The 26,515-nt window shown below is 35.0% G+C and overlaps 1 protein-coding gene across 1 annotated transcript in view; it reads left to right on the top strand.

Annotated features, from left to right (window-relative positions):
- LOC116132319 (NADH--cytochrome b5 reductase 1-like) overlaps positions 1-21,270 on the top strand; it is a 28,988-nt gene extending 7,718 nt beyond the window's left edge. The window contains exons 2-9 of the mRNA XM_031417972.1: positions 2,799-2,940; positions 3,090-3,180; positions 3,290-3,367; positions 12,604-12,684; positions 12,798-12,887; positions 19,140-19,205; positions 20,793-20,879; positions 20,954-21,270. Coding sequence (XP_031273832.1) covers positions 2,799-2,940; positions 3,090-3,180; positions 3,290-3,367; positions 12,604-12,684; positions 12,798-12,887; positions 19,140-19,205; positions 20,793-20,879; positions 20,954-21,046 — 728 coding nt within the window. The 3' untranslated portion in view covers positions 21,047-21,270. The remainder of the gene's footprint in view (positions 1-2,798; positions 2,941-3,089; positions 3,181-3,289; positions 3,368-12,603; positions 12,685-12,797; positions 12,888-19,139; positions 19,206-20,792; positions 20,880-20,953) is intronic.
- The last annotated feature ends 5,245 nt before the right edge of the window (positions 21,271-26,515 follow it).

The raw sequence follows: 26,515 nt of genomic DNA, 5'->3' as shown, positions 1-26,515 counted from the left end.
GACGTTGTGGATACTCTTCGGAACTGACCAACTTAAGATCGCCTCTACTTTAGTTTCATCCGTTCTAATTCCTTTGTGGACATTACATACCTCAGAAATGTTACTTCGGTAGAGCAGAATTGACACTTTTTCAGATTTGCGAACAACCTTTCCTTTCACAAAATCTCAAACACTTTCTTTAGATGCTCCAAGTGTTTTTCCTAGTTACTGCTATAAATGAGAATGTCATCAAAATATACAACTACAAATTTCCCAACGTCACCCTTCCCATCCCCATTTATTGTTATGGTAATGCAAATGCCACCAGTGGTTATTGATCTACTACTAGACCTGCTTGAGCTTTGGGTTTCTTTTTTATCTTGGGTTAAGCAACTGGAATTACACTAAGGGTGTGTTTGGTTGGGAGTAATCTTCCATTACCGAGGTATGTTACTTAATACTTGATTAGCATGTTTAGGTGTCAAGTAATATAAGATTTTCGTAATCTTTCAAAACCAATATTAGTTACTGTGATAATAGGAGGTAATTTGATAATCCTATTTTTTAGTATTTAAGATTATTGGTAATCTTATTTTTGTTACAATTTACCCTTAACTATTAAAATTTTGGACAATAATGCCTTCAATTTGAAAACAATTACAAAATATTCATGGATTATTTTATCCTCATATACAAAATTTTTAGGACATAAATACCCTTGGACTTGAAAAAAATTATCCAAGGGTGAAGGTCAAATTGGCCACCACGCCAGTCATCGGCCGGGTCGAAAATGGTCAGTCGTGCACCGATGGTCGTTTCTACCCAATCTATGGCTTCTGGCCATTAATGAAGGCTAGATTTGGCGCGTCAATGACCAAAGTTTGGCTATGGCTAGAACTGATGTAGGGAATAGGGGTAACTTGTCTTACACAAGGCAGCGCATTCAACGGAGCTAAAATGGCGACCAAATAAACAATAGGATAGACACTACTAAGGACAGCGTAAGCCACTAAGGATTTACGGAGGAAAAGGGAACTTCTCCAAACTCTAAAGAAACTGAAGCAAAATTTGATTGGGCCATAACAGCAAGGCCTTCGATCCACTGACATCAATAAAGTTCTTGTTTCTCTTGTTAAGATCCCCCACGATATGGTCATTATCATTTTTCTCTGAAGCACTAAAGCTTACTTTCTAGACCTGAAATCAGAAAGCCTTTCAACCAATAAATTTGAGATGAATCGAGGCACCGCCAAGAAATTTTTAAGGTTGAAATCTGATGTCTTTCCAAATTCTTATTTTGTTCTCGCTACCTACAACTAGCTTCGTATAAGATGAAAAATTTTAAGCCTTGAGAATGTAACTTTTATGAGCAGTTGCCTGACCTCACTGATTCTGTATAGGAGTCTGACCTTTATTTTGAGGAGCATAATTCTAATAATGTCATGCCAATGAGGATTTTACCAGTAGAAATCACCACAAGCCTTTTCAAGAAGAGCCAAGTTTCTCTTATAAGGGGCTTGCATGCATATGACAACATTATTTGGTAGTGATCAGTTTAGGCTATCTTGGAGAATTGAAGTAGCATATCAGTCATATCCTGTGTCTTACTGTTATTTTCCCTCCTCTTTTGTTGACAGTGAGATATTGTTACTTTACATAAGGTTGTATTCATAGATGATAAGTTATTGAAGTTGTGCAAAAGGAAACAGAATCTACCTGTCAACTATCTGAGCTAAAGGTAGCTCATGCTTTTTGCACCTGGATGCTTATTTAATTATTATTTTTTTTTTGTTTTGCTTCTCTGCTCATTAAGTTCTGTCTTTTGCATACGGACACATACACGTACACTTTATTTGTGTGTGGATGTGGGTATGTATTTATGTAAGAATAGAACCCACTAAACTGCCAACCTTCTATTTAGTTAGTATCCTACCACGTTGTTTTGGATAAAAACTCCCTTGTTTCAATGTCTATAGTTGAGGAAATTGATGTAATCCATTCTAATACACTTTGACCGATATGATTTATTCATTTTCAAATTGGACTACTCTCGTTTGTGCAACTACAGCTATTGGTTAACAGCAAAACCAGTTCTTTTTCAATTGATGTTAACTCTGAACTTGCCATTAGACCTTGCTAGCTTTCCTTCTTTGTTATTTTTTCTTTTTATTTGCTGAAATAAAGTCGAATCTCTTATTTGAAGAGGGTGTTTTCCATAACAAGTCTTATTTTATTTATTTATTTATTTTGAATATTCACAATATCAGGTAAGTTTTCTTTTGCTTAATAGCTTATTGGTTGGCAATGAACAAGTTTGCTGTAAAAAGATGTAGAAAAGTAAAAAATATGACCATAATATCAGATTTATTTATTTTCTTTTGTGTAGGATAAACTATAGAAATCAATGATTTAATGTATTTCTTTGGGATTTTTTCTTTTATTTATTTGGTATTTTAGTTTTATTTATTCCCTAGCCTATATGATACACATTGGATGATCTTCCTGGAGACTACCTTTTAGAGGATGATCTCTTTGCCTTTTAGATGGTAGCATTCTCTAGGATATTTGATTATCATTTTTACTTCTTGGTCTTGCTAATTTAACAAAGAGAGACACTGAATCCATTTCAACCCTGTTTCCTAGAGTTTGTTTTTCACATACTTACATGTTTATAAACTTTTACTTTTCTTCTAGTTATGCTTTTCAATTGATGTTTCTCTTTTTCTCTCTCTTTCTATATGATTGAATCTAAAGACAAATTAGGAGATTATGCTCTTTATTGTTTGCTACTTGAATAAGACCTTGATATGCATTTACAGGGTGCTTGGATCCTGAAAACTTCAAAGAATTTAAACTTGTTAAACGTATCCAACTCAGTCATAATGTTGCTAAGTTCACATTTGCCCTTCCGACACCAGCTTCAGTGTTAGGGCTTCCAATTGGACAACATATGAGCTGCAGGTTTGTTTCATGGTTGGCTTTGGTTTCTACTATTTACATTCAGAATACAATCCCAATGCTCCTTTTTTTGTATGTGTTATTATATATTTTATTGGGTTCTTTTATGGTCCACAATGGAATACTGCTTATAAAATTATTTTCTCACCCAGAGGAAAGGATAGTCTTGGTGAAGAAGTTATCAAAGCATACACTCCGACAACTTTGGACTCAGATCTTGGACACTTTGAATTGGTTATAAAGGTTCACACATTCTAGACTTCTTTGCTAGCTGTTAATGATAAGCCAAGAGTTAATTTCTTCTTTTTCAAATATTAGCACTGCAATTAAGATTTTCTTTCATATTTAATAGATGTATCCACAAGGAAGAATGTCTCACCATTTCCGTGAGATGCGTGAAGGTGATTACCTTGCTGTGAAAGGACCCAAGGTGAAAATCTTTGACTTGAGTTATACTACATATTTAAGTCATTGTTATTTTCCTCCATTTTGATCTTACACAATATGCGTAATAATAGTGTGATTAAAAATAAGTTTTGGTTCCCCCTTCCCATCCCCATTTATTGTTATGGCTAATGCAAATGCCACCAGTGGTTATTGATCTACTACTAGACCTGCTTGAGCTTTGGGTTTCTTTTTTATCTTGGGTAGAGCAACTGGAATTACACTAANTCTATTTTGATCTCACACAATTTGCGTAATAATAGCGTGATTAAAAATAAGTTTTGGCTCCCCTTTCCCATCCCCATTTATTGTTATGGCTAATGCAAATGCCACCAGTGGTTATTGATCTACTACTAGACCTGCTTGAGCTTTGGGTTTCTTTTTTATCTTGGGTAGAGCAACTGGAATTACACTAAGGGTGTGTTTGGTTGGGAGTAATCTTCCATTACCGAGGTAATGTCATCTTATATTACTTGATTAGCATGTTTAGTTGTCAAGTAATATAAGATTTTCGGTAATCTTTCAAAACCAATATTAGTTACTGTTGATAATATAGGAGGTAATTTGATAATCTCTATTTTCTTAGTATTTTAAGATTACTTGGTAATCTTATTTTTGTTACAATTTTACCCTTAACTATTAAAATTTTGGACAATAATGCCTTCAATTTGAAAACAATTTACAAATATATTCATGGACTATTTTATCCTCATATACAAAATTTTTAGGACATAAATACCCTTGGACTTGAAAAAAACTATCCAAGGGTGAAGGTCAAATCTGGCCACCACCGCTAGTCATTGACTGGCGTCGAAAATGGTCAGTCGTGCACCGATCTGGTCGTTTCTAGCCAAATCTATGGCTTCTGGCCATTAATGAAGGCTAGATCTTTGGCCGTCGTTGGCTGCCAAAACTAACGACCAAAGTTTTGGCTGTTGATGACTAGAACTGATGCAGGGAACTAGGGGTTAACTTGTCTTTACACTAGGCGGCGCATTCAACGGAGCTAAAATGGCGACCAAATAAACAATAGGATAGACACCTACTAAGGATAGCGTAAGCCCACTGAGGATTTATGGCTTGATGAATGCCCACAAAGGACAGTAAACTCACAAAGGATTCTAGTTTTAGAGACCACAAAGGTTTCTGAAAATATTCTTTGTATATTTCTTCAAAAGTTGTGTTAACAAAGTGAAAAATGCCCTTATATAGGCGCACAAAACCCTAATAGAAATCTGACACTTGCCGTAAATCTTATCAACTTTAATGACAAGTGTCCCTACCTTTAAATCCCTATGTACACGTATACTATTCTAGAATGAAGCAAGATAAAGCATTTACACGTAATTTTCTCTAAGTTATTCACTTTCCTAGTTGACCACATTCAGTTCTTTATAGCTTGTAGGTCGTTTCTTAGTCAGATTGCTTAACACTCAGGTCGTTCCTTTGTCAGATTGCTGATCGTTGTAACGACCTGTCACGATGCTCTTGTGTCATTATCCCTTTCTTGAAAAAGATTCGACCTTGAATCAATGTCGTCTTCTTTTGTTCGTTCTTCGACGTTCTCTTCCCGGTATGGTGATAAATCAGACACATTGAAGGTACTTGAGACTCCATAGTTACCTAGCAGCTCAATCTTGTAAGCGTTGTCATAGACCACATTTTGCTTTGAGATTTGTTGCTTCAATTGGGCATGCAGATCCTTGATCATCTCAGCCTGCTCTTCTCCATTTGAAATATAGTGATGTAGAACTCGTAATGACGCTAAGTCAAGGGGTGTAGATGGATTCCTCCCATTGACGACCTCAAATGGACTTCTCTTCGTGGTTCGGTTGTGCGATTTGTTGTATGCGAACTCAGCTTGTGGCAACACCAAGTCCTACTATTGCGGACTATCACCAACTAAACTTCTCAATAAATTGCCCAAACTCCGATTTACAACCTTTGTTTGTCCATCTGTCTGGGGATGATGAGATGAACTAAAATGTAACTTCGATCCCATCTTTCACCACATCGTCCTCCAAAAATGACTCACAAACTTCACATCACCATCTAAAGTAAGCGATCTTGGAACTCCATGCAAACAAACAACCTTTTGTCGGAATAACCTCGCGATCTGTGATGCATCAAAGGTCTTGTTACATGGAATGAAATGTTCCATCTTGGAAAAACAATCTACCACCATGGTCGAGTCTTTGTTCCTCCGTGTCCTCGGCAATCCCAATACGAAATCTCAACTTAGATCTTCCCAAGGTGCTATAAGAACTAGTAAAGATGTGCATAGACTGCTATTGGTGCTCTGAGTCTTCGCTAGTTGACATGTCTGACATTGCTCGACGTATCTCATCACGTCTCTTTCCATGCGAGGCCAAAAGAAGTGTTCACTGATCAGAGTCATCGTTTTATCTTTCCCAAGGTGACCATCTAGATCTCCCCCATGAGTCTCCTCAATGATTGCTTCCCTCAAAGTTAGGAATGCAAAGCTTGTTTCCCTTGAAGAGATAACCTTCTTGAATCAAGAATTGTTGATAAGGTCGCTCTTGACATTTCTCCCAAATCTCTCCAAAATAAAGATCATCGTGATACAACCCTTGAAACTCATCAAACCTTGTCACTTGAACTTCTATAGTTGCAAATAGAGTATGTTAGCTACTAAAAGCATCAACAACTTTGTTCAGTACTCTAGACTGATGTTTGATAGCAAATGTGAAAACCTGCATAAATTATACCCACTTTGCATGCCTTGAATTGAGCATGTGCTGCCTGTTAATATACTTCAACGATTAATGATCAGAATGTAGCACGAACTCTTTGGCGTAAAAGTAGTGCCTCCAATGTTCTAAGCTTCTTACAATCACTTAGAACTCTTTATCATAGGTCGAGTACCTTCTCTTTACATCATTGAACTTCTTGTTGAAAAATGCTATTGGTTGGGTATTCTGACTCAGTACTCCCCCTATTCCCACTTCTGAAGCATCGTAATGTACCTTTTCCTGTAACAGACAAAAGCTTTTCTAGCCTGTCTGGTCCACTCAGATTTTCCACCCTTTAAACATTTGGTGATTGGTGCGATAATTGTACTAAAATTCGAATAAACCATCTATAACATGATGCCAACCCGTGAAAGCTTTTGACGTTGTGGATACTCTTCGGAACTGACCAACTTAAGATCGCCTCTACTTTAGTTTCATCCGTTCTAATTCCTTTGTGGACATTACATACCTCAGAAATGTTACTTCGGTAGAGCAGAATTGACACTTTTTCAGATTTGCGAACAACCTTTCCTTTCACAAAATCTCAAACACTTTCTTTAGATGCTCCAAGTGTTTTTCCTAGTTACTGCAATATATGAGAATGTCATCAAAATATACAACTACAAATTTCCCAATGTAAGCTCGAAAAACTTGATTCATCAACCTCATAAATGTGCTCGACGCATTTTACAACCCAAACAGCATGTCGATCCACTCATACAACCCATCTCGCGTTTTGAAAGCGATATTCCGTTCATCACCAAGTCTCATCCTAATCTGATGATAACCACTTTGTAGATCTATCTTTGAAAAGACAATGGCTCCATGTAACAAATCTATCAAGTCATCGAACCTTGGAATGGGGAATCGATACTTGATCATTATTTTGTTGACAGCTCGACTGTCAATACACATTCTCCATGAGTCATCTTTCTTGGGTACTATAAGTGCGGGCACTACACACAGACTCAATACTCTCCTTGATAACTCCCTTAACAAGTAATTCTTGAACTTGCTTCTTAAGCTCGTCATGCTCCTTAGGACTCATACAATAAGCAGCCTTGTTAGGAATGGTCGCTTCTAGCACAAAATCAACACAATGTTAGATGTCGTGCATTGGCGGCAAACCTGGTGGCATCTTCTTCGGAATCATATCGCTAAATTCCTCTAACACTAGTCGCACTTGTTTTGGCACTTTGAATTGTTCTTCGTTCTCTTCAATAACGACCGAAGTAAAAACCTCTACTCTGTTGTCAATCTCTTCTACTATGTCGGCCTTCGACAAATAATGGTTTTCTTGTGAATCTCCAACATGCTTCAAATCTGTTAGTGCTAGAGTAATCTTCTTTTCGTCCTTTTTCAACGAATAAGTATTCTTGTAACCATTATGCATAGCTCGATGTCATATTGCCACAATCTTTCAAACCAAATGTGGCATGCATCCATTGGAGTGACGTCACACTAGACCTCGTCTTTGTAACTCATCTGATTGAAAATTTTACAAGGCATCTCTAGTTGACTCATACTTCGTTACCCTTCTTAAACCATGAAAGTTTATACAGCCTCAGTTGTTCTTATGTCTGCAAACTCAACTTATCAATCATACTTGATGCGATCATGTTCTCACAACGTCCTTCATCAATGATAATGTTGCACACTTTACCATATGCTGTGCATCTTGTGTGAAAGATATTGTTGTGAAGCCAAGAATCACCTTCGCCCAGGACCTCCACATTTAATGTCCTTTTGATGACCAAACATTCTCCCTGATAGCCATAAACAATCTCTCTCTCTTCCAACTCTCTTGACACTTCCTTGTCATAGATCGGTTCATCTTCTCATTCTTCAATTAGAGTAACAACTTGTCTACCAATGCCTGATACCTTGACATTTGTAACATCCCTTATAGCTCACTTGTTCCACTTGCTTTCCTTTATCAGTGGGCTTAGACTTTTCCTTGAAATTCTGCTTGGTGTTCTTCTGTGAGCTTGAGCCTTCCCTTTCTACAAACTTTTTCGTATAACGTGAAAAACTTGTGTTTCTTGTTTTCAACTGCTTTTCCACTCTCATCGCTAAACGACAAACATCGTTGTACCCATAGTACTATTGTAGATACACCATATTAGACAAACTATCAAGCAGTAGTTTGTGATATTCAATATAGGCCTCTTTCCTATAGTTTGTGATATGCATAGCTCGACGATCATATTCCACTCTCATTCGCAAACCTTCCAAAAACCTTGTGATTGTCTGTCTTCCTCCACAACATCGCATTGCATTCTCATTCAATCAAACTTAGCGATGCAGTCTTCCACCAACAAACTACCTTGCGATGGGTTGTGATATTCAATGTAGGCCTCTTGCCTATAGTGCTTGGGCACAAACTTGCGCACTAGTAGTTTCTTCATCTTTTCCCACGTCGTGATCTTAGGCTTTTGTTCTCGAGCTCGTTGCTTCTTGACATGTTCCCACCATGTAGAAGCATGTTTTCTCAAGCGAATAGCGATCACCTTCACCTTTTGTTCATCTGTGAACTCTTTAATATCAAAGAGTCTCTCGACTATATGCAACCAATCTAAAAAGTCATCTAGGTGTGCTTTCCCATCGAACTTCGGAATCTCCACCTTCATACCAACGTTCAATGATAACGTCCTTCGCCTTGGTTCATTCTGATAACCCCTCTCACTTAACGACTCTCTGAATGGGTTATCGTTCTCATCATTCTCACCACCACTTTTAGTCGCCTCATCTGACCCATTCAAATGATTCCAGTCAGTTGAGTCCTCCAACTGTAAAACCCTTTGCCGGAGCTGCTTATTTTGCACCTGGGTTTCTTGAAGCAATCTTCTCAACTCGTTATTTTCTTCGATTGGCACAAGCCTCTTCCTCCAACTTTGGACCACAGACTCTTCCCCGACTGCTGTGTCTTCCATGGCCACAGACGTTACTGGTTTCTACCATTTCACAACTTAACACACAACTCTTTGAACTCAAAACTGAACAAAAGAACTTGTTTTGACCAAAAATCTCTCCCAAAACCAAAACTTGCTCTGATACCAATACTAATGCAGGGAACTAGGGGCTAACTTGTCTCTGCACAAGGCGGCTTGTTTAGTGGAGCTAAATTAGCGACTGGACAAACAATAGGATAGACGCCCGCTAAGGATTTATGACTTGATGAACGCCCACAACGGACGGTGAACCCACAAAGGATTCTAGTTTTAGAGACCACAAAAGTTTATGAAAATATTCTCTGTATATTTCTTCAAAAGTTGCGTTAACAATGTGAAAAGTGCCTTTATAAAGGCGCACAAACCCCTAATCGAAATCTGACACTTGCCCTAATCTTATCAACTTTAATGACAAGTGTCCCTACCTTTAAATCCCTACATACATGTGTACTATTCTAGAATAAAGCAAGATAAAACATTTACACATAATTTTCTCTAAGTTATTCACTTCCCTAGTCGACCTCATTCAGCTCTTTATAGCTCGCAGGTTGATTTTAGACAGATCGTTGATCGCTATAACGACCTGTCATGATGTTCCTGCGTCAAGAACTCTGGCCATTAACTATGGCTAGAACATTAGCCGTTAATGACGGCCAGTTCTGCCTGTAGATATGGCCATTTCCTGTTATATACATCATGAATCTGGTAAAAAACGGCCAGATTGACGTACGACTGATCAAATACGACCGGTCATGCGCCGTTATGGCCACTGTCGATAGTTGCCTGTAGTGGCTTGGGGTGAGTAGGGTGTTTTTGCTAAGTTTAAAACTTTTTTGGTTGTTGGGGTGTTTTAGCTGAATCTTTAATGTAAAGGGTTAAAAAAATGATCTACAAAATAATAATAAAAATAATATTATATTAATATTTAAAAAGAACGGCAATTTAGTCAATTATATAATATATCTACCAATTTATTCTTTCCAACCAACCAAACATATTTTTTGAAACGTTCCCAATAATCTTCAAGATAATTGAACTTTTCATTAATATAACATTCTCAGTAATATAACATTTCTTGAACCTAACACACTCTAAATTATTAGTAAATGCCACCAATGCTAACATGTAATTCACCAAAGTTTCTTTTAATTATTTTTTATATAATAAACTTACATGTGTCAAACTTAAATTAAATTAATTATGGCTTCGTTTGGTTAGATTTTGGGAATACTACTTTTAGTATTCCCAAAAAAGTTAAACAGTAAAATACCCAAAAACTCACAATATTATTCAATATTTTTTAAACCCTCTAAATTTGTTAATTCAATTAAATACCCCTAAATATTTTTAATGTTTTTGTTACGGCGACTCCGGCCACCCTCCGGCGGTGGTGGCCGGCTGTCCGTATTTGAGGGTAGATTGGGGGTGTTTTTGTTAACTTTTAATTTTTTATTATAAAGGGTGTTTTGTAAAAAAACAAACATAAGGGGGTATTTTACAATTTGTAAATCCTACATCATAATACCCACCCAATTCAACTTTTTTTTTTAACTTTTTTCAAAAAACTTTTCTCAAAAACACAAAATTGTGAACCAAACGGAGCCTATACCTTCAATTTTTTTTTTTTTTTTTTTTCCACATTTTAAAAATTGAATTTGTTACCTTCAATTACCTTTTACCTATTAGATTGACGTATCAATCTAAATTGGATTATTTATACATATAAATTATTTTATCATTTTTTTAGTACTACTACTGAACGCTTTCCCCATTTTCATTTCCAAATACTTGTTTTAGAAAAATGATGACTAACAGAATCTTAAATTTTAAAAGTTAAAAACCAAATTTCCTATTTTCATTTTCGGGTTCAATTTTTTAAGCAAAAATAAAGAGTTCAATAATGAATGGGCCCTAAGTTTTTCGGAGAATTGTCTATAGACCACAATTTGTTTAGACTATCAAATGGGAGATCAGTCTCTTTTGGTTTTCTCGCAAGGGGTTATTTGATTTTAATGTCATCACGTGTGACTTCAATGATGTAGAATTTTCACATGGAAGTATAAATTAAGCTCCTATGTAATTTCCCCTCTTTGGTTCGTCTTTAAACAAGGAAGAAAAGTTTTTTAATGTACAATCTATAATATACTTTTCATAGAAACTATCTCACACAAACTAATGTGTTGTAGCATGATTGAATGATTTAAATTAAAGATAAGTGAAGCAGATTAAAGTGGATCTATGAAGGATTGCTACTTCAGTGTGCATAGATTAATTTGTATGATGAATCTCTCTCTCTCTCACTCTATATATATATATATATATATATATATATGAGTAATATTACATTGACAAACACTTTTCATTAACTTTTTTTCACAAACACGATATGTAAACTCGTAATTGGTCAGCTCGCATGGGTCTCGTTTACCCAACAATGGGTTCCACTTGATCAAGCTAATTGCGAGCTGTCACATCGCGTTTGTGAGAAGTGTTTGTCAAGCTATTTTTATTATATATATATATTACTCTACAATATTTTACACATAGCATATTCCTATTGGACCTTTATCGTTTTATTTAAACTTGATTTGTTACTTTTCCTCTCTTGTCATTAAATGCTTATTGTTTTTTGACTTAGAAATCCTTTCTATACTTCACTTCTTGCCATAAAATTTGCGTCTCTATGCCTTGGGGAAAGAATACTTCATTTTTCGTTAGAACTCTTAGTGGTAGGTGTCAATATTATATCAAGATTTATCTTTTGTGCAAGAGAAAAGACTTTCTTTCCTTTTTTTCTTTTTTCCTTGTTTTTAACTTTATGCCTTTCGCTCTTTATTAATGCTACAAATATTCCAAAAATTTGCACATGGCAAAACTTCTATCCTCAATATTTCAAGCATTTTTCACCTCTTAACAATTATTATCACTCTTTTCAAACATTTTAGAAAAATAAAAAAAAATCTTTCTGCTTCAAATTTGTCCTCCCTACTCATATTCTCTTTTATTTGTCATCTTTGTTCTCAATTTTTGTTTGCACTGAAAATGTTCAATGCAAAAAGTAATTTTCAAGAAATCTCTGGAGCTTATGGTGAATAAATACAAACTTTCCAAAGAGTCGTACTTTGAGAATTCTATTAAATGGTCATATTTAGTCAACTTTGATTTATGAGATTTAGAGCTTAGGGTGTGTTCATTGTAGTTTTCGTTTTCATTTTCTGTTTTCTTGAAAAAGGTGTAATATTTGTTCACTCTAAATTTTTCTTTCCTTTTTTTTTTTTTTTTTTTCCCCCAAATAGCAAAAGAAATAAAACCACAATTCACATGTACAATAAAAAATTTGACATGCACCAAAAAAATAAATAAATAAATAAAATAAAATAAATACTGTTTTTAAGGGAAATTATTTTATCTAACCCCTATTTTTAAGAAAGAAAATTAGAATCACATGTACAAAAAAAAAAATTTGACATACACAAATGTTCTTAAAATGATTGATATGACTTCTATATTCATTTTAGGGACGCTTCAAGTATCAACCAGGACAAGTTAGAGCTTTCGGGATGCTTGCTGGAGGCACTGGCATTACTCCAATGTTCCAAGTATGTATTTTGAAAAGTGCAACAGACCAATAACTTTGCACTTTGCCTTTATTTTTCTGTTGCTTAAATAATCATTTTTATTTTGTAATTGCTCATGTTTGATGTTTCCTCAGGTTGCTAGAGCCATCCTAGAAAATCCTATTGACACAACCAATATACGTCTTATCTATGCCAACGTAACATTTGAGGATATTCTTTTGAAGGTAATGTTCCTTGCTTTCTCTCTAGCATGCATTCTCTTTATTTGATTTACAGTGCTACAAACCCTAATCTCCTAGGCAAAAAGAAAAATCAAAAGAAGAAGGATTTATTTGTTGAAACGATAAACCAATTAAAGAACAAATTGTGAGTCGCAAGTTATACTTTCCCCTTTAGTGACCAAAAGAATTTATAACATTCTATGAAATAAGAGGTTGGAAGTGGATAGCAAATTGAGTTTATGAGAATTAGAAATGTACCAGAGTACAATGACTATAGTAATGAGAAAAAATGATATAATTTGTCCTAAACTAGAAAGGATGTACTTTATGCCAATGGGATAATGATAGCAATTTTTAAAGTGAGGTATAAAACCATAAATAGTTGGATAAATTTTATTAGTTACATTATCATGTGGGGCTAAAAACAGTTGGATTTCGTAGTATTAGAGCGTAAATACCAGGTGATGATAAATAGCCTCCATTAATTTGATCAATAGCCCCATTCTTCTATTTCACGGAGGGTAAAATTGTAATCTTATTTTATATTTAATTAAAAATAATTTTATGTTTTAAAATTATTAATTGACAGGTATTCTCAAAAAATGATGAAGAACCCTATGAATCCATCAATTTAATAAATGAGGATGATATAATATCAACCAAATATGAGAAAGGGAGATCTATTTCAATTATGTTATTCTATTTCAAATAAATGGTATGTTGTAGCAAATATTTTCCTTATGGAAGAAAATAATTTATTTTTTATTCATTGAGAATATTGCAAATGATTCTGAAAATTTTCTCTAATTATTCATGAGGAGAGGAAAAAATTTTGAGTGCACCAGTAATTTATAAAAGAAAAAAATAATAAAAAGAAGGTGATATGTAGGTGGCATAAAAGTGAAGAGGAGGTTATAATAAGTTTTGAGATAAATCCATTAAATACAATATATTATATTGATGAAGAAATGGTTGATCTCGTGATTGGAAGGGAAGAAAGCTAGATATGAGAGATTTCAATGAATTAAATTGAAAAACCGCAATGGTGGTTATTTTTTCTACAAAAATAATTGATGCACACATACTCTTTTACTAAGCACTATTTACCAAAAATTATTTCAAATTTATCTCTAAAATGGGAGCAACTAATAAAATAGGATGTTCAAAATTATCATACAAACTATTTCCTACAAATGGATGTGGTAACCTTAAATGTTTACAATAAGTTATATAAGTTGGTTTATAAAAGGAGATTGTATAGATATTATTAGGGGCAAGATTAACAGTCCTTTTAACTTTACACTATTTTTACATCAATTCCTGTCTTTTAGATTAAAGGACAATCTATACTTAGAAGTAATACTATACTTACAAAAACTTTATAAAAAGCCGTTCATATAAAGTGAGATGGCATTATTCATGCATTGCTATATTGGATGAGTTGGAACTACCATATTAATTGTTAATTATGTCTCTTACTTTTCTTTCTTCTCTTAACTTCTCTTTCCTCTCTCTTCATTCATCAAATTATTTGCAAACTTATTAATAAATATCTTAAGTCCACAAGATAAACAATATGTTAGCATCTTCACCTTCCGGTCTGCATTAGTGTGAATAACATTGCATAAACAATTAATGGTGTATGGCAATATTGTGGTTTTTTTAATTTAGAAATATATGTTGTTAAAAAATTATACATAAAAAGAGATAGAAAAGTATATAGGAATTTAATTCTCTCATCAAATATATCTACATAAATTTAAAAAAGGAAGTCTTGAATTGATTTAGAATTATAGGGTTGATTCGGCATATCTAAGCTCATGAAAGTTTTCATGAACATATAGACCTAAGTCATAAAATTACTGCATAAAANAGTGACCAAAAGAATTTATAACATTCTATGAAATAAGAGGTTGGAAGTGGATAGCAAATTGAGTTTATGAGAATTAGAAATGTACCAGAGTACAATGACAATAGTAATGAGAAAAAATGATATAATTTGTCCTAAACTAGAAAGGATGTACTTTATGCCAATGGGATAATGATAGCAATTTTTAAAGTGAGGTATAAAACCATAAATAGTTGGATAAATTTTATTAGTTACATTATCATGTGGGGCTAAAAACAGTTGGATTTCGTAGTATTAGAGCGTAAATACCAGGTGATGATAAATAGCCTCCATTAATTTGATCAATAGCCCCATTCTTCTATTTCACGGAGGGTAAAATTGTAATCTTATTTTATATTTAATTAAAAATAATTTTATGTTTTAAAATTATTAATTGACAGGTATTCTCAAAAAATGATGAAGAACCCTATGAATCCATCAATTTAATAAATGAGGATGATATAATATCAACCAAATATGAGAAAGGGAGATCTATTTCAATTATGTTATTCTATTTCAAATAAATGGTATGTTGTAGCAAATATTTTCTTTATGGAAGAAAATAATTTATTTTTTATTCATTGAGAATATTGCAAATGATTCTGAAAATTTTCTCTAATTATTCATGAGGAGAGGAAAAAATTTTGAGTGCACCAGTAATTTATAAAAGAAAAAAATAATAAAAAGAAGGTGATATGCAGGTGGCATAAAAGTGAAGAGGAGGTTATAATAAGTTTTGAGATAAATCCATTAAATACAATATATTATATTGATGAAGAAACGGTTGATCTCATGATTGGAAGGGAAGAAACCTAGATATGAGAGATTTCAATGAATTAAATTGAAAAACCGCAATGGTGGTTATTTTTTCTACAAAAATAATTGATGCACACATACTCTTTTACTAAGCACTATTTACCAAAAATTATTTCAAATTTATCTCTAAAACGGGAGCAGCTAATAAAATAGGATGTTCAAAATTATCATACAAACTATTTCCTACAAATTGATGTGGTAACCTTAAATGTTTACAATAAGTTATATGAGTTGGTTTATAAAAGGAGATTGTGTAGATATTATTAGGGGCAAGATTAACAGTTCTTTTAACTTTACACTATTTTTACATCAATTCCTGTCTTTTAGATTAAAGGACAATCTATACTTAGAAGTAATACTATACTTACCAGAACTTTATAAAAAGCCGTTCGTATAAAGTGAGATGGCATTATTCATGCATTGCTATATTGGATGAGTTGGAACTACCATATTAATTGTTAATTATGTCTCTTACTTTTCTTTCTTCTCTTAACTTCTCTTTCCTCTCTCTTCATTCATCAAATTATTTGCAAACTTATTAATAAATATCTTAAGTCCACAAGATAAACAATATGTTAGTATCTTCACCTTCCGGTCTGCATTAGTGTGAATAACATTGCATAAACAATTAATGGTGTATGGCAATATTGTGGTTTTTTTAATTTAGAAATATATGTTGTTAAAAAATTATACATAAAAAGAGATAGAATAGTATATAGGAGTTTAATTCTCTCATCAAATATATCAACATAAATTTAAAAAAGGAAGTCTTGAATTGATTTAGAATTATAGGGTTGATTCGGCATATCTAAGCTCATGAAAGTTTTCATGAACATATAGACCTAAGTCATAAAATTACTGCATAAAAGTTATTCAATATGGAGAAAATATATTGTAAAAACTGAAGTCTAAGATTAACTATTAATAAATTTGTGTTTATTAATAAAAGACCGAGAGAGAGAAAAATAGTGAGTGAGGAAAAGAAGGAAAATAATCATCAATTACTTTGTTGGTCTCATTTAATCTTAGCCATAAATTATCCTTTAATCTAGTGGATAAAAATTGATGTAAAAGATAGTGGAAATTTAAGGTGTTGATCTTGCCCCATATTATTATCTATATAAGAGATGGAGATTGATTCACATAACTCTAGATACTATTTGTTCTGGGCTTTACCTATTAGTTCAAGTTTTTGGATCAAGTAGTAATTTAATGTGGTATCAATGTAACGTTAAACTAGACGTCTTGTGTTCATTTGCCCTATTATATAGATATAATAATAAGTTGCATTTGTTCTTTTGTTAGCTGTGCTTGTCAGTGTATCCAATTCACGTGTCTTGTATTTGAGGGGTTGTTTTAATGCATAAATACTATTGTTGGGCCTTTACCTATTTAACTTTAGTTCTTGGGTCAAATTTTTCTTACTACAATTGTGGCTTTGCTTTGAATGGATTGAATACCAAATTATTAAGCGATTCCTAAATTAGAATGAATATAAATAACATAAAAGAGTGATGCTACATATGACATTATATATCCCAAAATTCACATTGCAAGTGATGTGTCATCTTATTTGGCATTGTCATATCATTAACCAAATTACCACTTCATTTACATCTCAACAGGACATAGGATTACATATCATTTAGACTAGGAATTTCATGACAACTTTTGGGATGTGTACCATAATTGAACATAAAAAGTAGCTTTGGTTTTAAATTAAGAGTAATGTTCTTTGAGCCCACCTATTTGATAAGGAGCCCCCAACATCACTTTAAATAAGGATAAATTTGTAATAACATTAATATAAAATTGAAAAAGAAACAAAAGATCTGAGGAAAAATTCACCATCCTCAACCTCCATTATGAATCTCCATAATTACAAAATAAATTTTGTTTGGTTATTAATTTCAATTTAATTAATAATAACGATGTAGACCTTTTGAATTAACTTGCTGGCCCTGTTTTTTGTTCTTAAAAATACTTATCGAAAATGAAAAATTGATATGAATGGTATAAAAATGATGGAATTGATAATCAAATACAGTCATGAAGGAACAAACCTCTTTCTTGCATAAGATGAATGGTGTCATAAACTATATGCAATTGGCCATTTAAAGTGATTTTTATTCTAATTATATTTAAAAAAAATCAATTTTCAATATAATGACTTATATTCAACATTCTTGACTTTTTTGGAATAAAAATAGTATCATTAAAGGGTGAAACACAATTGAGGAAGAAAGAAGAGAGAATTATTGTAATCCCCCCGCCCCCTTGGCCATTCTTGAATATGATTGTTTGATTGAATTTTCGTTTTATTTATTTTAAGCAATTTTACCCTCATTTGGATATGAAGATTGGGGGCTGTGAACAAATTGGTGGGAGCTTAATAAAGCAACTCTTTGGTTAATTCCACTCCCATAAAAAAAATGATAAAAAAGATTGTAAATATCTCAAATTTCTTATGGGTCCATATAGCTTATGGAACTTAGATGTTATCAGATTGCTAGTGAGTTTTGCTTTGTGTTTTGAAGAGAATCAAGAAACATTGCCTTCTGGCTTCTGCAATTTTGGTGGATAATTGATGTTGAAATAGATTGGATGATGTGGACTGAAAACAGATTGATTTTAATCTTGCTAATTCTTTCATTTGTCACTTCTCAAAAGACTTTCCCAAAAACAAGGTAAAGAGAGAAAAAACAGGAAGAGAGAAAAGAATGAAACAGATTGTGTAAAGTATACCAAAACAAGGCAAGACTTCTGACGAAGAAGATATTGATGAGATATGGACTTTGGAATCGACTCTGTTTTGGGTGTTTAAGTATGTTGCTAAAGGGATATGGTTGATACCACTGGATTAGTATTAGAAACCAAAATATACTTGTTGCACTCTATAAAATTTGAATGATGTGTAAAGATGCATTTTTTGTGGTCAATTGGTTCAATAATAGAATGGCTGTGTGGTGCAGAAAATAGTGATTAGGACTGAAATACATATTAAATGTTAATTATTTCCTGTCCGAACTTGCACTAAACACGGGGCATTTAATGGTGCATATCATATTATACCAATCAAGGGAAAATGTTATATAAAATCTAGTCCAATCCATTTAATTCCCAAATATTTGCAGTCCTGTCCAAAACACTGAACACTTACGATTTGTTTATTTACTATTACAATGATATAATTCACATTTATTTCTTTTGTCATCTGATAAGTTAACTATTTAACTGGGTTTTAGGTGACCCCAACTGTTAACGGTCATACTTTTCAATATCACTGATAATTTCTTTTATTGAATTTTTTTGACAAAAACATTCTTTTGTCGGTTTTGTACATCATAATTTTAATTTAAGTTTTTTATCTCTATATGTATGAAGTGATACTTTACATCTATGGAATTGAAATTTGAAAAAATATGTATTACAAGGATACCATCTATTTGCTTAATGAGAAAATTATTTTTATACCTTCCTGAATGCTTGATCTTGGAATTGGATTGCTTGATGGTAGCATTGGTAACTCTGTTTGAGCTGTATCTTTGCAGGAAGAGTTAGATAATCTAGCAGCTAGTTTTCCTGACCGCATCAGTGTCTACTATGTTTTGAATAAGGTATTAATCATTTCGTTTGTTGTTATACTCCATGTTCAATCTCAGTGTGTATTATGTTCAATCTCTTGATTTTAGCCATCTTTTCTTTGAAATGGATGACTCTTGTGTTTGAGCTTTCTTTTTCATTTGAATTTAAAATGAGAATTTGCTTCCCGTAAGATATTTGTTGTTTTACTTTTTCTTGTGATCTTTTTGTAACTCCATTGAAGCCGTTTTCTTTTCTTTCTTTTTCCAATTTGAAATACTATTGAGAATATTGTTGCTTTGCTCTATTTAAGTTTGAAATGGCTTTTGACAATGCTTAATGAAGTAGAATAGAAAAGTTATAGTTGTACATGCATCATGAATACAGTTGTCTCCATGTTATTTCAACAAAAAATAATATAAATTCTCCTTGATTAAGGATTCTGAATGTTGTTCTGTATTTGTACATTTCTTTTTTGTATCTCAACCTGACATGAATTTGTATTTATTTTATTATTTTTTGTGAAATGTTGATCCAATTGCAAAGAGTATTTATATTGGGTTAAAATATTAACAGGAAGAGCTTATTATTCAGAATTAAAAATATATTACCAGACTAAATGTAGGAGAAAAAGGAGTGGATGCTAGGGTTATTTAGTCTTTACTCTTTATATTTAATGTTTTAGGGTTGATGTCAAAGTTCTTTTAGTCCTTATTTCCTTATTCTATCAGAACTAATATTATGTTTTCATTATTGTATTAGGATTATAATTATATTTTAATTAAAATTAGGTTTCTTAGAGCCTGTTTGATTAGGTTTATTTACAAGCCAAAAAAGTTTATTTAAAGTCATAAGCACTTCTGAAATTTTTTTAGGTTGTTTGGTTGCATCTCAAAAGTGCTTATAAAATTATTAAAAAGAAAAAAAAAAAACTATTTTACGCTTTACGAAAGAAGTTCAAATTTTGAGCTTTTCCCATAAGCTCTTTTGTTACTTATTTAAAGTGTTGATATTTAAAAAATATCCTTGTTCTGCTTTATAAATTTGACTTGATTTATGCTTGTATACTAAAGCCCTTTTGGTAAATTAATAAAAGAAAACTCTTTTAAATTTTCTTGACCAAACAATTGAAAGCTTTTTCATAAAAACTATATTTTCATAAGTTTTACTTTATTAAGTTCTACTCGAATGAATCGTGCCTAAGCTTGTAATTAAAGGATTCTTTATTAAGTTCTGGTTATCTCTACCTCACTCTATTCTTCTAGTTTTCCCCTTTTCTTCTTGTTTTCCCTAGTCTATCATTCTCTCTCTCTCTCTCTTTTTCTATTCTTTATCTGTCACCTGCCCCTCTATCACAAAAACTCCTAAAATCAATGAGGGAACTGAAATATATTAGAACTTACTGCTATTAAGATGCATGGAAGTATCAAAGTACTATTGCCTGTTTATGTTTATTTTTGGTGATGTCCAAATGATCCTGAAATGTTGCAGAAGTAAAAGGTAGATTGTAATTTCTAAAATATATGTAGTTACTGCCCACTGCCAAAGACTTATTTGAAAAGCAAGTGAGGCTTACCTTGTTCTTTTGTGTTTTCCTGTTAATGTTAATATATGTACTTCAGCCACCTGAAGAATGGAATGGCGGTGTTGGGTTCGTCTCGAAGGAAATTATTCAAAGCAACTGCCCAGCTCCAGCATCTGATATCCAGGTAATTTTGTAATGCCAGTTACCTTAAGCAACTCCCCGTCTAACATTGCTTGATGATATCTTGCCTTTCTGTAGATATTGAGGTGTGGTCCACCGCCAATGAACAAAGCTATGGCCGCCCATCTGAATGATCTTGGATACGCTCCCAAAATGCAGTTCCAGTTTTAAAGCTCGCAACATTACACTTATTCGCAGCTAGCATGGGCATGATTTTTGTTCAAGTTATGAAGCATTGACAGTGCAGTTTGGCATTCTTGATGTCGCCCATGAGGTCCAGAAATTATAATTCAAACTATTGGACTCAATTAATTTTTGATGTAGCATAAGATATAGAATAAATCCAGGTAATTGATTTCAATTAAAGGTGATCATAAAATGACTCTTGGGCTACCTTTTAAGGTATTCATTTTTACTAAAGTTTTTAGTTGAAGGGTAATACTACATTTACAACTCAATCTCACAAATTTTTTCTCACAACCCCTAGATGGTGGCTCTCGGTTTTTTACTGGTGTATTTCTCAAAATTCAAAATTCATCAATAAAAAATTGAGAGTTGCCATGTAGAGGATGTGAGAGAGAGTTTGTGAGATTGGATTGGGAGTCAATCTTTATTGTTAGTCGAAACAATAAATATTACTATGAAATTATAGCCATCCAAAGTTGTAGTTCTATCTTTTTATTTCAACTTTTTCTTTTTCTTTTTTATCACAAAAAGTAACTGAAAACAAAAATTAAGGTACATAAAAGTTTGTTCTCTCAAAAAATAGAGTATTTGGTTTTTATATTTGGAAATAATTTAAGAAATGTATTTGATATAACAGTATAAACTATATTCAATCTTAAAAGATTATCAAACTTAAAAATAAATAAATAAATTGTTTGCAGATTTTTAAATTCATTTTCAGGATTGCATGTGAAATGAGTTTTTTTTTCTTTTTTTTTTTTTCAACAATATATATATATATCAACAAATAATTGTTTTCAAATTCTATGTAAACGGTTCATCAGCATTTTATTGATAATAGTTGAGTGTTTCTTGTAAAGGTTTGTATTCAACAAGAATAATATCAAATTAGAGTAGAGTAGGTGATATGTCAAAATGTGGAGTTGTCACATTAGTTTATAAGTAACAATTTGCAAAGAATAATTTGTATATGTAGTGCAGATATTGAATTTAGGGGAAATATAGTAAACGTTAGGTAATGAAATATTCTTATATTACTTCAAAGTGATATATGGCTGCTATCCTAAACTCATAGAGATCCTATATTAAATGAGTATTTTTATATAGAGATATTAATTATTAACAAGATAATACTCCCTAAGATCATAAACTAACCTAAAAGGGAAAGAATATTTCATTATTATTGAACCCAAAGATCTCTGTAAAGAGGAAACCATATTAAACTAAACCTCCTAAAGTTCACCTATATAAGGAACAACATAAAATATAACACAGGTTTGATCACTCAATGCTTAATTTAAGCCTTGTGAGATCATTGTTGACTTGAGTGCCTACACCAGTAATCTCGTTCGTTGTTTGTTTGTAGGGACATTGGGACTCTATAGCAAAGGCATCATGACTATAACAGACGCATCGTGACTATATAATAGAGACCACCATCGGACAACAAAATCGGACAAGACCACTTGAACGAAAGGAAAGGCAGAAGAGGTGCATCAACTATTAGTATCTAATAAACTAATTATTATAGACATGGAAGATTTATGGCTTTCCACATGTCAATCTTTCAAGTATTCTTTTGCCTCAATGCTTATCTATTTAACTCAAGGATTAAGGCTATTGATGCGTGATTTTGACACCAACGAAACGCACATGTGAAATGTTGGGTTGGCCCAAAAGACACACGTGAATGGAAAGGAAAATGACACTAAATGCAATGAGAAATGAGTTTTAAAGTGGTTCGGATGCTAAGGAAGCACATCCTACGTCCACTGATGTTTTTATTAATGATAATGATCAGGTCGCTTTAGACGACTGACTTTACACAGATGATACAAGATATCAAAGACTGTCTTTTCTAGAGAGAGAGAGAGTTTGTCAAGAGTAAAATGTGCGAATCCCCTTAATGAGAGAGGAGCTCCCATTTTATAGTGGGATGCCTTGAGATAATGATCACTGAATTTGTAAGTTGGTGGAATGATCCGTGCAAATCCTTCTTTTAGAGTAATTCACGTGATTTGCTGTAGGGATTGGACACGCAGGATCATCACAACTCCTGGCTGGCCTGACGTGCACCCATTATTCTGACGGAAGCAAGTTGTGGGTGTTACCATGATCACACGACGCAGCTGCGCTAGAATGCCAGTAAGCTCTTCCTGAGGTCTGACCTTTCGCACTTAACTGGGCGCCACGTCAGCCCTATTTTCCGAAGCATAACAGAAGTCCCCTAGTTTTTAAGGTTTGAGAATCGAACCTTGGAAACTACAAGTCATGCCGCAATTGGATGATTCCTGGAGATTCTGGAAATTCTGGTGATTTCAACCTATCTGAAAGTAGGTCGGGAAGGCACTTTTTCGAGAACGACCTTGCACGTTCATTGTTTGTAGAGGACGAGCGACTTGATTTCGTCAGACGTCACCTATTGTCCTTTTGATATGGGTGCATTTAATGAAGCAGTCCCTACGCTGACAGATGTGCTTTGTGCGTGATAAGTGCCAGCCAGATGTATTAAATGCGTTGTGCGTTGACATAGTACGCCTTATCAAGACATTAAATGCGTTGTACGTTGGAACGACGCCCTTTATCAGAGCATTAAATGTAGATTTGAGATGCAATTAATGCTCTGAGGAAGAGAGATGACCGTCGTTTGAGCTTTTCAATGGAAGAGATGAAGGTTTGACTTTATCCAGTCGTGACGCTCACTCTTCCCTGCTGATGCGCGACACGTGGCCGTGATCAACGGTGAGAAACCTTTGCCGCTCAAACACCGTTTCGATTTCAAGAAATTGAAACGCCGATTCATACGCTATAAAAACCTCGAGTCGTTCTCAGGTAATGTCACCAGAGCCTTTTTCTTAGAGAGTAAAAGATTTTCGCAAACTAGGAACCTCTGTCTTTCAAACCAGCATTTTTCCAGTATTCGAAGCAGAAGCTATTCTCATACTCCGAGAGGTAAGAGCTTTTCCTTGTTTTTGTTTCATTATCTTCCATGGCTGAATGGCGTCTGTCTTCCGGTAGCCTATCGGAGACGAGATGCTTAGGTCGGGTTCGAGCCATGAATGGCGGCTCGAATCATACCGTTAGGGTTTCCTTTGGAATTTAGGGAGTTTGTTTCCTCCTACATCATCGTACGAAATAGCGTACGGTGGCTAAATGATCTTTCTACTTGTCGCTTTTGCAGACCAGCAAAATGGACCCCTCAACAACAAGATCCGAACAGGGAACCGGTTCGTCCTCACAGGGTGCTCCAAGCATCCCTATCGAGGTCTTCTCGGTTCTTACTGGGGATGAGCTAGAGAGGGTAATAAAACAGTATGGCATCGAGGTGGATGTTTTCCTCGATGTGGCACACTCATCGCGGTTCCCGCTAAGTGGTCTGGCCGCGGTCTCCGAGGAGATCATCAAGGGTGGGGGACTGATCCCCTTCCACCCTTTCATCAAGTCGCTTTTAGACCACTTCGGGATCGCGCCGATGCAGCTGACTTCGAACGCGTACGTCATTGCCGTTGTAATGTACATCACGTGCCAAGAGAACGGGTTAGGCGAGCTGACCGCAATGGAGGTCGGCTGCTCGTATTATTTGAAGAAGAGCAAGGATAAGGACTCTTATTACTTGCCAGGAGACCTACTATCGCCGATGGGATACACAGCAACCCGAGCAACGCGGGGGCTTATGAAACGAAGTTTTTCTTCTTTCATTATGACGGCCATTGCGCTTCCAGGAACCGAGTAGGCTTTTTTTTTTTTGACAAATTCATTACACTCGAAATATGCTTTTCTAACGACCCGATTCCTTTCTGACAGTTAACAAGACGATCGACCTAGGTCTGCTCTTCGATAGAAGTAGGATCGTGCATTTCGGATCCCTACCCGAGGACAAGTGCAACATGAAGAAACTCGTGACAATTGCGAGTTTGCGGAAATACAGTTTCTTTAACGCAAACACGTCGTTAGAGCCCCCATTGAGTAAGTCCTGCTAACTGGTCCCTTTCTGGTCGTGTAAAGTGATATCTTGGCTAATGATGCTTTGCATGCAGTGACCATGCCTCCCAAGGAGTCAGAGTAGCCGCGACGAAGGCCGCTTGCTTTCCCTCGGACAAGAAAAGCCAAAGCGGCCGAAGCTGCTTCGACCGTTCCACCGGCTGAAGGCGCAACATCGGGCCCACCGGTGCGACCTTCCGAAACTTCTCAAGCGCAACCTTCAGAGGACATGCCAATGCGAACCACGAAGGTCTCCCAGTCGTCGCCTGCTTGCCCGAGGCTGAAGACAACAGCCCAGCGAAAGAAGAGGAAACAGATTTAGGTCGAGGAGTCAGAGACTGAATCTGAGGGCGATCAATCAAAGAGGTCATGACCGGACGCGAGCAGGTCGGGCAAGGAACCTATGGATGACACGACGACTATTGAGGCCGCAAAGAAGGATACTCCAATGCTGGACTCGCTGGGGAACCTGCCGGAGTACTTGCAGCCGGTGGTCTACGCCCTATTGGAATGCAGACTCTCGGAATCGTTCAAGCGGTTTGCAAGTTCCAGCGATGTGGACCTAATGTCCACCTCGGTCCAACACTTAAGCAAGGTGAACGAATTGTCCTCGGTGAGGACTTCCCTTAGCTTCTTTTGATTAGCTAACTCTGTCTTTCTTTGTTCGCAGGCTATTCTTTCCATGCGAATGTCCATGGAGAAGGTTCAACTGGGAGTCGCAAAGGGAGGTGTTGCTCTGAAGGAAGAGAACACAACGCTCAAGCGAAGCCTGAAAGTTGTCGAAACAGAGTGAAACCTATCTTTTGAGTTGGCGAACAGGTACCTGAACGAAAGAGACGCGACTCTTCGTACGGTGGACTTCCAGAAAGCGCAGCTCGAGAAGCATGCAGAGGAAGTATAGGAGCTACAAAGGACCATAGCCAGACTCTCCAAGGAGGCCGGGGAGAAGGACCAGGAGCTTAGAGCGGTTTATCTGCAGGCCTCGCAAACAGAACAAGAGAGGGACGCCTCCGAGAAGCGAAGGCAAGCTCTCGAAGTTGAACTTCAGGAAAGTCAAGAAAAGTTTGCTTCCTTAACACAAGAGATGCAGGATTAGACAGCGGAGGTCGAGGAGAAGGCTGCCAAATGGGCAACCGACTCTATTTATGCCTTGCGACTGAAGAATCCGCGACTTGACTTGTCCGACCTCTTGGAAGACTGGCAAGATACACTTATGTCCATGGCGCGGGAGGATGATAAAGTGGCGGCCTCCCGAGTAGGAGGTTCGAGACACGCCTCGGATAAGCCCTCAGCTGATCATCCCTAGGACGATGAGGTTGGCCCTCTAGGAGCCAGATTAGGGCTTATATTCATGTCATTTTGCCTGTTGTACTCCATATTAATGAAATACATTTCTGCTTTTACAATTTCTATTTGCTTTATTATACATGAGCACTTCTTGATTGCTTACATTTACTGGAACAAGTGTGATGA

The sequence above is a fragment of the Pistacia vera genome, unplaced genomic scaffold (genome assembly GCF_008641045.1).
Source record: "Pistacia vera cultivar Batoury unplaced genomic scaffold, PisVer_v2 Contig250, whole genome shotgun sequence".
Classification (NCBI taxonomy): domain Eukaryota; kingdom Viridiplantae; phylum Streptophyta; class Magnoliopsida; order Sapindales; family Anacardiaceae; genus Pistacia; species Pistacia vera.
Note: the sequence above shows the minus strand (reverse complement) of the source record. Positions and strands in the feature narration are given on the sequence as shown.